Source organism: Poromitra crassiceps (genome assembly GCF_964638095.1).
Source record: "Poromitra crassiceps genome assembly, chromosome: 22".
Classification (NCBI taxonomy): Eukaryota; Metazoa; Chordata; class Actinopteri; order Beryciformes; family Melamphaidae; genus Poromitra; species Poromitra crassiceps.
In genome coordinates this window covers 5,661,318-5,674,676 of record NC_139647.1, presented here as the reverse complement: position 1 = coordinate 5,674,676, position 13,359 = coordinate 5,661,318, and the positions used below count along the sequence as shown (strand labels likewise).

Here is a 13,359-nt window from a genome sequence, read left to right as displayed (position 1 = left end):
ACACACACACACACACACCCTTGCCACCTGACTTTGGTTCATCTGTCAGTGAATCATTGACCCTCACTTAAGCCTGCAACTATAAGCAGATGGTCATCCTCCCCTCCGCATGAGAAGAGATGAACGTGTTCATCCTCCCCTCTGCATGAGAAGAGATGAACGTGTTCATCCTCCCCTCTGCATGAGAAGAGATGAACGTGTTCATCCTCCCCTCTGCATGAGAAGAGGTGAACGTGTTCATCCTCCCCTCTGCATGAGGAGAGGTGAACGTGTTCATCCTCCCCTCTGCATGAGAGGTGAACGTGTTCATCCTCCCCTCTGCATGAGAAGAGGTGAACGTGTTCATCCTCCCCTCTGCATGAGGAGAGGTGAATGTGTTCATCCTCCCCTCTGCATGAGAAGAGATGAATGTGTTCATCCTCCTCTCTGCATGAGAGGTGAACGTGTTCATCCTCCTCTCTGCATGAGAAGAGGTGAACGTGTTCATCCTCCCCTCTGCATGAGAAGAGGTGAACGTGTTCATCCTCCCCTCTGCATGAAGAGGTGAACGTGTTCATCCTCCCCTCCACATGAGAAGAGGTGAACGCTGTTCTCAAAGGATGCCAATCTACTCAGCCCCCGGCAAGAGCCAGGAAATGGGAAAAGCCCAGGTCCGCTCCGCTTTCCGCACATCATTCTCCGGCATAAACAACTTTCCCCTCCGGACGTCCAGAAGGACTTAACCAGATTGAAGGACTTACTAAATTGAAGGACTTACCAGATTGTACAGTTCATTATTGCCTAGGTCGAGTTCTTCAAGTCTGTGAAGGAGAGAGAGCGACCTGTGGAGAAAACAGTCCAAATAAAAACAGAGAGACTGGCTGTGTGTTCTGTAACTCATTCACTATTGTCTGTTAACAGGGTGAAGATGCTACATGGCGTTTGCTCTGAATTCTCCACGCACGCACGCACACACACACACACACACACACACACACGCACGCACACACGCACGCACGCACGCATGCACCCCTTTGCAGATATCATCTGCTTCACTCAACAGACAGTGCCGTTGGCGAATACTCACTCTGGTAAGAATGTCAGCAGATTCTCTCGGAGTTCTAGCGATACCAAATTGGCAAGGCTGTAATGAAAATACAAGAGAAAAATGATGACATGTTTCTTAAAATTCTGCGAAAGCTGAAACTCCATGTCCTATAAAGATTCGACTCGTATTTCCCACAAGATGGATAAATATGTCTTGCTTGTGGCACATAGAACGTTTCTGGACCCGAGGGGGTTTGGGTTTCTTGTTTGGGCGAGATCAGATACCGGTCAATAGGAAGTAGTCTTGAGGTGTGTCGGTCTTATCAAGGCAGTAAATCCAGCGCAGCATAAACAGAGAAGCCTCCAGTCTGCACCCAGTGAAGAGCGTAGTGTCCTGAATGACCATCAGAGGGCAAAGTCCAGGCTTCTGCTTTTAGAATGCTGCTCATGTCCCAATACATATGTAAGGGTTAATGCACGACGAGGTGTCCATTATCACAAATTAATGGACACCTTGCAGCCAATCAGAATGGAGTATCCACCCAGACCATGGTATACTATAAACCCCATTAATGGAGCATTTGATGACTCACATGGGACAAAGCTCATCGCATTGATAAGAACATGAGATAAATGACGCAGCCTTCAAGTGGTGTTGGAGATGGGTCTAGGAGTCGACATTATACATTATAGTTTACAATATTATACATTATTATTATTATACATTATAGTTTACATTATTATTAGCTTTCACAGCGGTGTGGCAGTTGATGGTTCAACAGCTTTCACAGCGGTGTGGCAGTTGATGGTTCAACAGCTTTCACAGCGCTGTGGCAGTTGATGGTTCAACAGCTTTCACAGCGCTGTGGCAGTTGATGGTTCAACAGCTTTCACAGCAGTGTGGCAGTTGATGGTTCAACAGCTTTCACAGCGGTGTGGAAGTTGATGGTTCAACAGTTTTCACAGCGGTGTGGCAGTTGATGGTTCAACAGCTTTCACAGCGGTGTGGCAGTTGATGGTTCAACAGCTTTCACAGCGGTGTGGCAGTTGATGGTCCAACAGCTTTCACAGCGGTGTGGCAGTTGATGGTTCAACAGCTTTCACAGCGGTGTGGAAGTTGATGGTTCAACATCTTTCACAGCGCTGTGGCAGTTGATGGTTCAACAGCTTTCACAGCGCTGTGGCAGTTGATGGTTCAACAGTTTTCACAGCGGTGTGGCAGTTGATGGTTCAACAGCTTTCACAGCGGTGTGGCAGTTGATGGTTCAACAGCTTTCACAGCGGTGTGGCAGTTGATGGTTCAACAGCTTTCACAGCGGTGTGGAAGTTGATGGTTCAACATCTTTCACAGCGCTGTGGCAGTTGATGGTTCAACAGCTTTCACAGCGCTGTGGCAGTTGATGGTTCAACAGCTTTGACAGCAGTGTGGCAGTTAGCTTTCACAGCGCTGTGGCAGTTGATGGTTCAACAGCTTTCACAGCGGTGTGGCAGTTGATGGTTCAACAGCTTTGACAGCAGTGTGGCAGTTAGCTTTCACAGCGGTGTGGCAGTTGGCAATCTGCTCTTTAGATGCAGATTGACGTTCATAACAAATATGAGCCATGAAGACTGAACCCGAGGGATTAAGACAATCTGCTAGGTATGTTTGAAAGAATCACTTAATCTAGCCTATACACAATCTCTCTTGAATGACAGTCAAACCCTCCACTGTGTACATATATATATATATATATATATATATATATATATATATATATATATATATATATATATATATATATATATATATACACAGTGCGACCATGTCAGTAGATAAGACGCCGGGGGCATTTAAAAAAGTCCATCTGTCCACTGTGGAAGTCCCACACCGACTTGTTTTTCCAGCAGCGTTATGGTTTTCATCACCTGCTTCAGTTAGCAGAGAGCAGACCTCCACTCACTGCATTATGTAAGGCGGATATGGTTTTCATCACCTGCTTTCGTGCGTAAGACAGATACGGGGCACATGCCGTACCATGGGGTGCAAAGAGACGTGCTCTCTCTTGGTCCCGAGCTTCCCTTGTTAGGAAATCTCCACACGTCTCAGAGGTGACGCATAAAGAGACGATGGTTGTGTCTGTAATGCAAGGAAGCTTAATATCATCTAGTTACCTAACTAGATGATTGTTTAATTAGGTATCTCATTTTAATGTAGGTGATTAAAAAATAACGTGTCACCTATATTGCTCGTTCACTTGAGAATCAGACAGGCCGAATGTGTCATTAACCCATTGATACCTGATGCAGCATTTACGTGTATATCCCTCATTTGTGTGTGTATCCCTTTAAGACCGCGAACCGCGTGGCGCGGTTCGCTGTCTTAAAGGGATACACACACAAATGCTGCATCAGGTATCAATGGGTTAAAAGCACTCGCATGCTCTAGGAAGCACATGGCTTGCAAGAGCCAAGCAGGTCAACACGGATCAGAGGGATCAGTCATGCTATGTGTGAGGCAACCTTCAGCAAAGTGACTGCAAGTTTAAAATCATGTTGAATTTAGGCTTGATTTCTTCCTTTTACACTTTGATTTGAAAGTGCATTACAAGCAGGTCTAACAGGCTAACTCTATATTTCACAAGTCAAGAAAAAAAACGGAGAAATAAGATTATGCGTCCTGTTAGTAAGTCTAAAACTCCAATAAGCGGAACGGTACTCAACTTCCAGCCTATATATCATGATGGGGAGGGGGGAGGGGCTGGGTAGTCGTATCTTGACTCGTTCTACCAGGCACTCACCAGGCATCTGTGCATGATCCATCAGAGGTTAGGCAATAATCCCAAATTGATGGCACTATAGCAAAGCTGTGTTTAGCTTAAGTGCTTCAGCACTTATCTAAGGGTCAAAATATGCCATCCAGACCACCGCCAATAATCTTTCAAAATGTACTCATGGCCCAAGCTCAGGAGACGTTCTCACTGAGAGAAGCTAAACTACCTGAGCAACAAGGCAATATCTATATAGTGAGCAGTGGCAGACCAAAGCTAGAGACAGACTATTATGAGGACATTATCAGTATTTATCATTAAATAAGTCTCATTTCACCCATAAATCTGTCTTTAAATGTTTTAATTTAGTTTTGCCAGTTTCCCTTGAATGCCACAGTTCTCCTAAAAAAAATCAATTTCAGCAATTTGAGCTAAAGCACATCTTTTTTACATTATAAATATATATTAAAAGCACATATTTTTTATATTAAATCCAGTTCGAACTAAGCTAAAAAAAAATGAGGCGAGAATTCCAAGCAATAAGAATGTTGGCAGACGTGCTTTTTCGTTTCTCTTTTTATATTCCATGTCAGAACGAGCCTCGTGCCTTTTATGAATAAAGACAAGAGCACACTGGCAAGAGCAAGATGGCCGCTATGCTTTCAGCTAAAGGGGAAGAAAGAAGAATTTGCCTGCAAATGAAAAGTGTCAAGAAGTGGACCGGTGGAGGAAAACCATCTCTACTTGCTTCCAACGCCAGGGTTTTCCCGCATCGGAACGTTTAGACTGCCACCCAAAGCTGTTTTCTTTTTGCAACAAAAAGAAACCGGAAGGAACTTGGGGAGATCTCAAATCGTTTGACTTGAGGTGGTGGTGCCGTGCGGGCTTCTTCATACTCTGTTGAACAGCAATTGTTGCCACTTTGTTGCTAGATCAAGCAAGTTCTCTGACCGTGACTTCATTGGTTTGTTGTTGTTTTTTTACAGTTAAGTGACTAGCAGTAAATCTAGATACGCTTTTAGACGTGTTGACTTCCAAAGTATTTGGCACACATTAAACACGCTCAAAGACAAGATCTTAACACAAGAAAGGCCGTGGGCGGACATGACTCGACAACTTGGAAACAAAACAGATTTTGCAACTTTCTCCCCAGCAAATCCCCCCGTTTACGCCATCACAACTGGCTACAGGGCGTCGCTCGCTCTCCTCCTCCACGGCTTTGAATAGCTGCCACATTTTCTCCCTTTGATCAAAATGAGCGGGATCAAAATGCAAACAATTTCACACATAGGATTTCTCACACACCTTTAGAATAATAATGTGAGGTGCACAGAGTTCAAAGACATGCAACGTGGAACACTGTGTGATCTCTTGTCATTCTTCAGACCCATAGGGCCCTGCGCAATTGTCCAGGTGTTTCCGAGTTTTGCACGCCCGCCCGGCAGCAGCTAAACGCATCCCCACCTCACGGGAGCATATTTTAATGATGTATACAGAAAGGTAACGGTTTAAAAGTGATATAATTGTCTGGGTAGACGTGACCTCCCTGTTTTCTAAGTTAAAACAGCCCCGAAATACGGTGGGGATGCAATTCTCGGCGGAGATGCGGAAACGTTCACGGCACCTGCCGCAGGCGCAAATTAGAGCCGTGCCAAGTCATCTGCGCCCCCAAAATGCCAGCGCAAATGGGATTCGGGCAGTCTTAAGCACCAGAATTATTCACAGGTGTGGCCAGGCAATGCCTGGGCGTTACCTCATTCAAAGCAATCAGATTCTCGTCTCGCAATCGCTGCATTTACTTTGCGCGAGGCATGCAATATGCAATTATTTTAAATTATAAAGTAATTGCGCGCTGCTGACGATAGGAGAATGCCATCTATCCCCACATTTTTGCGCTGAAATGCCTGGTTTGGCATGTGGTGCGCCTATGTCCAGTACAATTATAACAGGCATGCGCTTGTGCACGCCCCCAATTTGAGCGCAAACGCTAAATTAGCACTTTTAGACCATTGTCTTCAGACATGGAATGTGGATGAACACGGTGTGATCTCTTGTCATTCTTCAGACATGGTGTCACACAGAACAGAGAAACCACCAAAAGCCCATTTTAACCCAAGAAAAACCCTTTAAAAGGAACCCTCTGTGAGTGGCTTTGAGACTGACATAACAGTTTTAACCCATCGATACCTGATGCAGCATTTGTGTGTGTATCCCTTTAAGACCGCGAACCGCGGTTCGCGGTCTTAAAGGGATACGCACACAAATTGGGAGGGATATACACGCAAATGCTGCATCAGGTATCAATGGGTTAACACAGCGTCCATTTAGTTTAGTGTTTGTGCAGAACAACATGGTCAGATGATTATTAAACATCTCAAGTTTACGCAAATAATTCCATCTTGGCTTTTGGCAGATTAAGAGGCATGATTGGCAAAGGCAGATCTGCCCAATATGTCAAAGTAAATATGTTGAAACAGTGCATTAACTTACTTTCCAATGTTATCTGGAAGGACCTGCAATGAAATATCATTGATAGAAAGGCATGTTAAATTCCGTAGCTCTGGAAAGCTCTCGGGTAATCTGGAAAAATAAGAGAGAACACCACATCAGATGAGTGTTGAAACATAGTACATAGAGTCACATTCCCGGTTCCCAGTTTTAATGAACCATTATGGGCCGTTCCATTAAAAGTGGGAAACGGGAATGTGACGGTCGAACGACGTCACACCCGAGTTGTCGATGTTCCATTTAAACAGTTTAATGAGATACAAAAAAGAGAGAAGTGCGTGCTAATAAACAGTATTTACTACGATTTTAACTAATGTTAATTAGCAGCCATCTTGGATTTTTTTAGGTCGGGTCTGCTGAGGCTCCTCCGAGTTTGGCAGAGAAAATCCAAGCACTGGTGACGTCACTGTCGGAGCTCATGACCTTTGAACCATCACATTCCCGTTTCCCAGTTTGAATGGAACGGCCCATTAATCCCAGGCCGAGCGGCAGGTGAAAGCAGGCAGCTAGATAGACTCAAGGTTGCAAAACTAACTCGCACTTTTAACATATTCAACAACGGCAATCCCTCTGTGTCACAGTAATAGTAACATTAACGGTTGCCTCCCAAACTGAGGCATACGCTTGTCATTGTGGTTTTGCCCCTGCTGAGGTGCAAATGAGATTTCCCCACAATGGCAAAGTGTTACTGTAGCTGATCTGTCAAAATGCTAATGTGTGGTTCATTTGATTTGCACAGTAATAAAACACTGAGGCAAAGAGAAAGGGTACACAGTGATCAAATACAATGATAAAAGAAGTTTGAGAGAGTACATCACCAGTTTGTGCAGGTGATATAAAAAGAGGCTTAAAAATACCCTTCCGAGACAAGGCAATTGTTCTGTATCAGGCAGGAATTGCATCCACACAAGTCTGCAACTTCATAAAAACTAGCCAGAATAATAGGAGCATTGATTTCAATGGGCAGTAGAGATCAATATCTAATAGGGCTGGCACGGATCAGAAAACCCACGGATCGGATCGCGTGACGGATTTTGAGCCACGGATCACGGATTTTTCGGATCAGCAAAAAAATATATATATCAGATTTTTTCTCTCAAAATTAGATTTTCGATTAGATTTTTTTAATACTATTATAATTCTCTAACCATTTGTTGCCCTGCACAGCTCAAAAAATATTTTTTGAGTGACACAATGTATGATTTTACTCTGAAGGCAGAACGACCCAACTTCCTGTTTTAGGTGGCACTGCTATGCCTAACTTCGTGGCTGTTGCTTGCACCAGTCACATGACACGGGTACAGACCTACAGACCAGACTGCAGGTCAGTCTGGAAATATAACGTTGATGCTACGTTAAGCTACTCAGTGGCCCCACGTGTTGTTTTGTTGTTATGTGTCCTAAGGCAACATTTCACCGTCCGGTGATAATGTGTTTGTGAAACGTGTGCGCGCGTGTGTGTGTGTGTGTGTTGTGGCTCTCGTTATCTTGTGCAGCGCGCAACACGCTGATCGCATTCCTGTGCTTTTTCAGAGGTGTTGAAATAAGTTTGTGTGACGCTGTCTTTAGTAGCCACTAGCCACAGCCTTCAGAGAGACTTTACAGCAGCGACAAGGGATGAGGAAGCTCACTTGTGCTTGCCATGATTATGCCTGTCTGTGTCTGGCTGCGCTGGGCGTTCTCATACACTAACGTTAAACGTTAAATGAAACGAAAGGGGGGGGGGGGGGGGGGGGGGGGCCCGCGGACCATTGACGTTCCGAACCGCGTTCCGAACCGTGGGGGCTGATCCGTACGGGTCACGGATTATCCGTGATCCGTGCCAGCCCTAATATCTAACTATTAAATATATGATTGATCAGACATTTGTTGTATTTTCTGACCCAACAGGAATAACAATATCGTATCATCTGCAAGACTACCTTGTTAACGGGTTTCCGCTGAAATCTGCCACTTGAAGGGCTTTGCAGTACGAGATGCTCTCTGGAATTTCCATTATATCTGACGGAGACAGGAGACAAGTGTTCAAACATGTTATTCATTCTAATTAGGGGTGCACCGATCACGTTTTTTGCCACCGTTCACCGATCGCCTATGGGAAATATCTGCCCAACCGATCATCGACCGATCACCGATCACTGATATATAAACTCCTCAAAAGAAAGTTTGGAAACGTTATATTAGGTCGATTATTTCTCCCCTTTAATAATACCAATTGGCATTGTATTTTATATCGTTGGAAAGCCTGATTAGTGATAGGGCTTTTTTTTTTTTTTTTTTTTTTATATAAAAGAATTGCCGATCGCCGCTCGCATATTTGAGGTCCATATCGGCCGATACAGATTGCTTGCCGATCGATCGGTGCACCCCTAATTCTAATCAGGTCTTAAACATGCCATCTTAGTCATTCTAATCAGGTCTTAAACATGGCTTGAAATTCAATATCAAATAGCATCCAATCTCTGCAGTAGTCACAATACCATGACTGAAAAGTAAACACACAAACAAGCAGCAATGAATGCAAAGATGGCAAGTAATGGCAAAAATCCAACCTGGGATAAACCTGTTTTATAATCAAAGTTATGTTCGTTTTCTCACTTTATGTGATTTTGGATATCAAGATACACCAAATTAAATGTGTGCACAAAAAGAGTTTTAAGATTGTTTTAAACACTACAGCATAATTATGGCCCAAGTCAAACAAGACTGTGTGTGAAAATATCTGTTTGTGTTTTCCTTTTAACTTAATTAGCATTCTGGATTTGGTTCTCATTCCAGAACCACAACTCCGAACAGCCTGCTCTGTGTTGCAGGAGAAACCTCGCCAGTGCAGCTTGGTGTGCAGTGTACAGTAAAGTTGAGGGGTTTTGGATAATGCAGTGTAAGAATATGTTGGGTGTGTACAGTTAAGTTCAGGGCTTTTGGATAATGCAGTGTAAGAATATGTTGGGTGTGTACAGTTAAGTTGAGGGCTTTTGGATAATGCAGTGTAAGAATATGTTGGGTGTGTACAGTTAAGTGCAGGGCTTTTGGATAATGCAGTGTAAGAATATGTTGGGTGTGTAAAGTTAAGTTGAGGGCTTTTGGATAATGCAGTGTAAGAATATGTTGGGTGTGTACAGTTAAGTTGAGGGCTTTTGGATAATGCAGTGTAAGAATATGTTGGGTGTGTACAGTTAAGTTCAGGGCTTTTGGATAATGCAGACCATGCTTCTTTTTATGCTCATCTGATTCTTTGGCTCCAGGAAAGAGGAGTCAAACTGATGCGGCATGCCTACATTATTCAATCACTAAGATACTCATAATATACTGGAGAAGAAAAGCAAAATTGCATCACAGATATAAACAACATATCAAAACATAATATATTACAAACGTGCGTGTCATGATAAGATTTTAGTTTACACTGGGGAAGGAACTGTGTGCATTATCCAAGTCTTTTTATCACAGCTTTTCTCCCTTCTCACCATTTCGAGAAACATCCAGCTCTACCAACTGCATGAAGTTGGCTATTTCTGGTGGGAGCCTCTGGATCTCATTGTCACTCAGGCCCAGTTTTCTTAGTTTCACCAGCTGGAAGAATGGCTGAAAGGCAAGAAGAAATGCAGACTGAGAAAAGACTGGAAATAGGATCACTGATTTAAGTCACAATGGTTTAAAACTGCAAAACAAAATCCAAATATTGTTTTCCTGATACCCCAAAACCTTTTTCCGAATGGTGGGATCAGATAGCTAATTTTATACTTGGATGACTCTTTCTATGCTATTGTTTCATACAACATCTTTTATCAAATGTTTACATGCAACAAAAACCAACTCAGATCATTTGTATCACGCTGATCAAACCAAAGCTGGCCTACTCTAATGTACCAATGATCAATTAGCCACAGATTTTAATTGGTCGATAGACATTTCAACTGCACAATCACATTACAGGCATACATAAATTATTTGCAGCCATTTCACATTTATAATAGATTATTATTATTAGAGATAATAAATCTATACCATGTCAGAAAATTGTGAAAAATGACAAACGGTGTTTCCCAAAGCCCAAGATGACATCCTCACATGTCTGTGAGCTGGCTGCACCTAGCCTGTGAGCTACCTGCACCTAGCCTGTGAGCTGCCTGCACCTAGCCTGTGAGCTGGCTGCACCTAGCCTGTGTGCTGGCTGCACCTAGCCTGTGTGCTGGCTGCACCTAGCCTGTGAGCTGGCTGCACCTAGCCTGTGAGCTACCTGCACCTAGCCTGTGAGCTGGCTGCACCTAGCCTGTGAGCTACCTGCACCTAGCCTGTGAGCTGCCTGCACCTAGCCTGTGTGCTGGCTGCACCTAGCCTGTGAGCTGCCTGCACCTAGCCTGTGAGCTGGCTGCACCTGCTGGCTGCACCTAGCCTGTGAGCTGGCTGCACCTAGCCTGTGAGCTGGCTGCACCTAGCCTGTGAGCTGCCTGCACCTAGCATGTGTGCTGGCTGCACCTAGCCTGTGTGCTGCCTGCACCTAGCCTGTGTGTGCTGCCTGCACCTAGCCTGTGTGTGCTGCCTGCACCTAGCCTGTGTGCTGGCTGCACCTAGCCTGTGTGTGCTGCCTGCACCTAGCCTGTGTGCTGGCTGCACCTAGCCTGTGTGTGCTGGCAGAGCAGCTAGCTGACATACCTCTCAGGTGATCGCCCTAATGTTTTGTCATTGTGGATGAATGGAGAGACTAACATTTACAACAACAAAAAAGGCTTCTATCAGTTGGCTATTAATACATAGTTCAACTAAAACCAAACCATACATTTCATATTTAATCAAAGTTTAATTATTGACTTTTTTGTTGTTTGATACTGACGTACTTGACACACTTCAAAATATTGCAGGGAACCACTTCACTAGTACGAAGGTCACATTGTGATTTGACTTAAGTCAACCTAAATGAAGCCACGACACACAAAGGAGACCATAGGGTAACCTGTCAAGATCAAAGAGCAATGACTGACAGTGAGTGACACTTGTCATTCACCTGGTTTCAAAATGTTCTGTTAGAAAATGTGATGCAGAAAATATTAGTTCAATAATACCTGGTGTTAAAATGCTGTATCTAGATAAGCTATATGGATCATGAGCAAACCGATTGCATTCTCGTTGTCTGCAATCTGGATTGTGATCAGATCATACATACTCACAAAATACCCCCCCCCCCCCCCCCCCCCCCACCCCTGGGTGCACTCACTGTCTGGCAAACAGTCTCACAATCAAGGTTTGAGCTCCAAGGTTTGTCTCAATATCATCAACGCTAGTCTCGGCCAGTCGAGACTTGCTCATTTGCTCACGATCATAAAAAAGGCAGAAAAGTGTAAATGGTGTTTTAGGGTGGATTATCCCTTTATGTTTACAGCTCTCAGAAAGACTTCCTGCTTCTCTCTGCTATGCCACTCCTTCATTAAACGGCGAGGAGCACAACAGCCGGAAGCAAATGGAGGTATTCTGAAACACCATGTAGCAAAACCTTTAGTTCAGGAGCAACACAGGGTGAGCTTCATTCACATGATGCTCCTGGCTGTCTTTGGTCATGTTCAGTCCTCTCTTGGTAACAATAAGAGAAGATGAGAGAGCAGAGCAGTACCTGTTTGGCGGTTATGGCCGACTACATTATTAGCCTTCCCCCAACATGCAACATGCTTTGTCACTCTCCTATTAGCATACTGACGGCAAACCTGTTCTTCCTGTTCCTGTCACCACCAGCACCACGCCCCCAAGCCACGCCCACGCTATGTCCGCCACAAAACAGAACAGCCTGACTTTAGCATATATTAAAGGAACACTCTGCCCATTTTCAACCAGCTTTGTATCATTAGAACATCAGTAGTATATCAGAAAACTGTCAACTGTTTTGAAGTCTGTCATTTAATTTGACAGTTATTGAGTCAACTCAAATCAACTCTCAATAACTGTCAAACTAGATGAATGATGAATAGTTTGACAGTTATTGAGAGTTGATTTGAGTTAATGAGTTATTAATTCGAGTTAGTGTGGACCAGTGATGTCACTGGTCCACACTTTAACACTCAATAACTGTCAAATTAAATGACAGACTTCAAAACCGTTTACAGTTTTCTGATATACTACTGATGTTCTAATGATACAAAGCTGGTTGAAAATGGGCGGAGTGTTCCTTTAAGCGTTCTCTCAGCTCCCAAGTCAATATTTGAATCTTCAGCTTAATGTCAACTGTTGGTTTCTGAAGCCAGGTGTTTGTTTTTTACACACTGAACAGTGTTTTTTCCCCCCGTGTTTTTTTAGCTGGGGGTTCCTATCTGGAGGAACCCCCAGGGAGCATGGAGAGACATGCAAACAGTTTGCATGTGGAGTTTGAAACTCCACACAGAAAGGCCCTTTTTGACAACCCCACCTGGGCAGTAGGCACTGAATCCTCACATACAGTCAAACTTGTGCCTCCGAGACATGGCCAACAGAGACATGACCAACAGAGACATGGCCAACAGAGACATGACCAACAGAGACATGACCAACAGCGACATGACCAACAGAGACATGACCAACAGAGACATGACCAACAGAGACATGACCAACAGAGACATGACCAACAGAGACATGACCAACAGAGACATGACCAACAGAGACATGACCAACAGAGACATGACCAACAGAGACATGACCAACAGAGACATGACCAACAGAGACATGGCCAACAGAGCCATGACCAACAGAGACATGGCCAACAGAGACATGACCAACAGAGACATGGCCAACAGAGACATGACCAACAGAGACATGGCCAACAGAGCCATGACCAACAGAGACATGGCCAACAGCGACATGACCAACAGAGACATGGCCAACAGAGACATGGCCAACAGAGACATGACCAACAGAGACATGACCAACAGAGACATGACCAACAGAGACATGGCCAACAGAGACATGACCAACAGAGACATGACCAACAGAGACATGACCAACAGAGACATGACCAACAGAGACATGACCAACAGAGACATGATCAACAGAGACATGACCAACAGAGACATGACCAACAGAGACATGACCAACAGAGACATGACCAACAGAGACA

At 44.2% G+C, this 13,359-nt stretch overlaps 1 protein-coding gene across 1 annotated transcript in view; it reads right to left on the bottom strand.

Moving 5' to 3' along the window:
- The window catches only part of lrrc1 (leucine rich repeat containing 1), a 37,615-nt gene that overhangs the window by 17,231 nt on the left and 7,025 nt on the right, over nt 1–13,359 (bottom strand). Inside the window, exons 2-6 of the mRNA XM_083658331.1 lie at nt 9,749–9,866; nt 8,204–8,282; nt 6,264–6,353; nt 1,067–1,123; nt 758–821 (exon numbers count right to left, since the gene is read on the bottom strand). Of these exons, the coding sequence (XP_083514457.1) occupies nt 758–821; nt 1,067–1,123; nt 6,264–6,353; nt 8,204–8,282; nt 9,749–9,866 (408 nt within the window). The remainder of the gene's footprint in view (nt 1–757; nt 822–1,066; nt 1,124–6,263; nt 6,354–8,203; nt 8,283–9,748; nt 9,867–13,359) is intronic.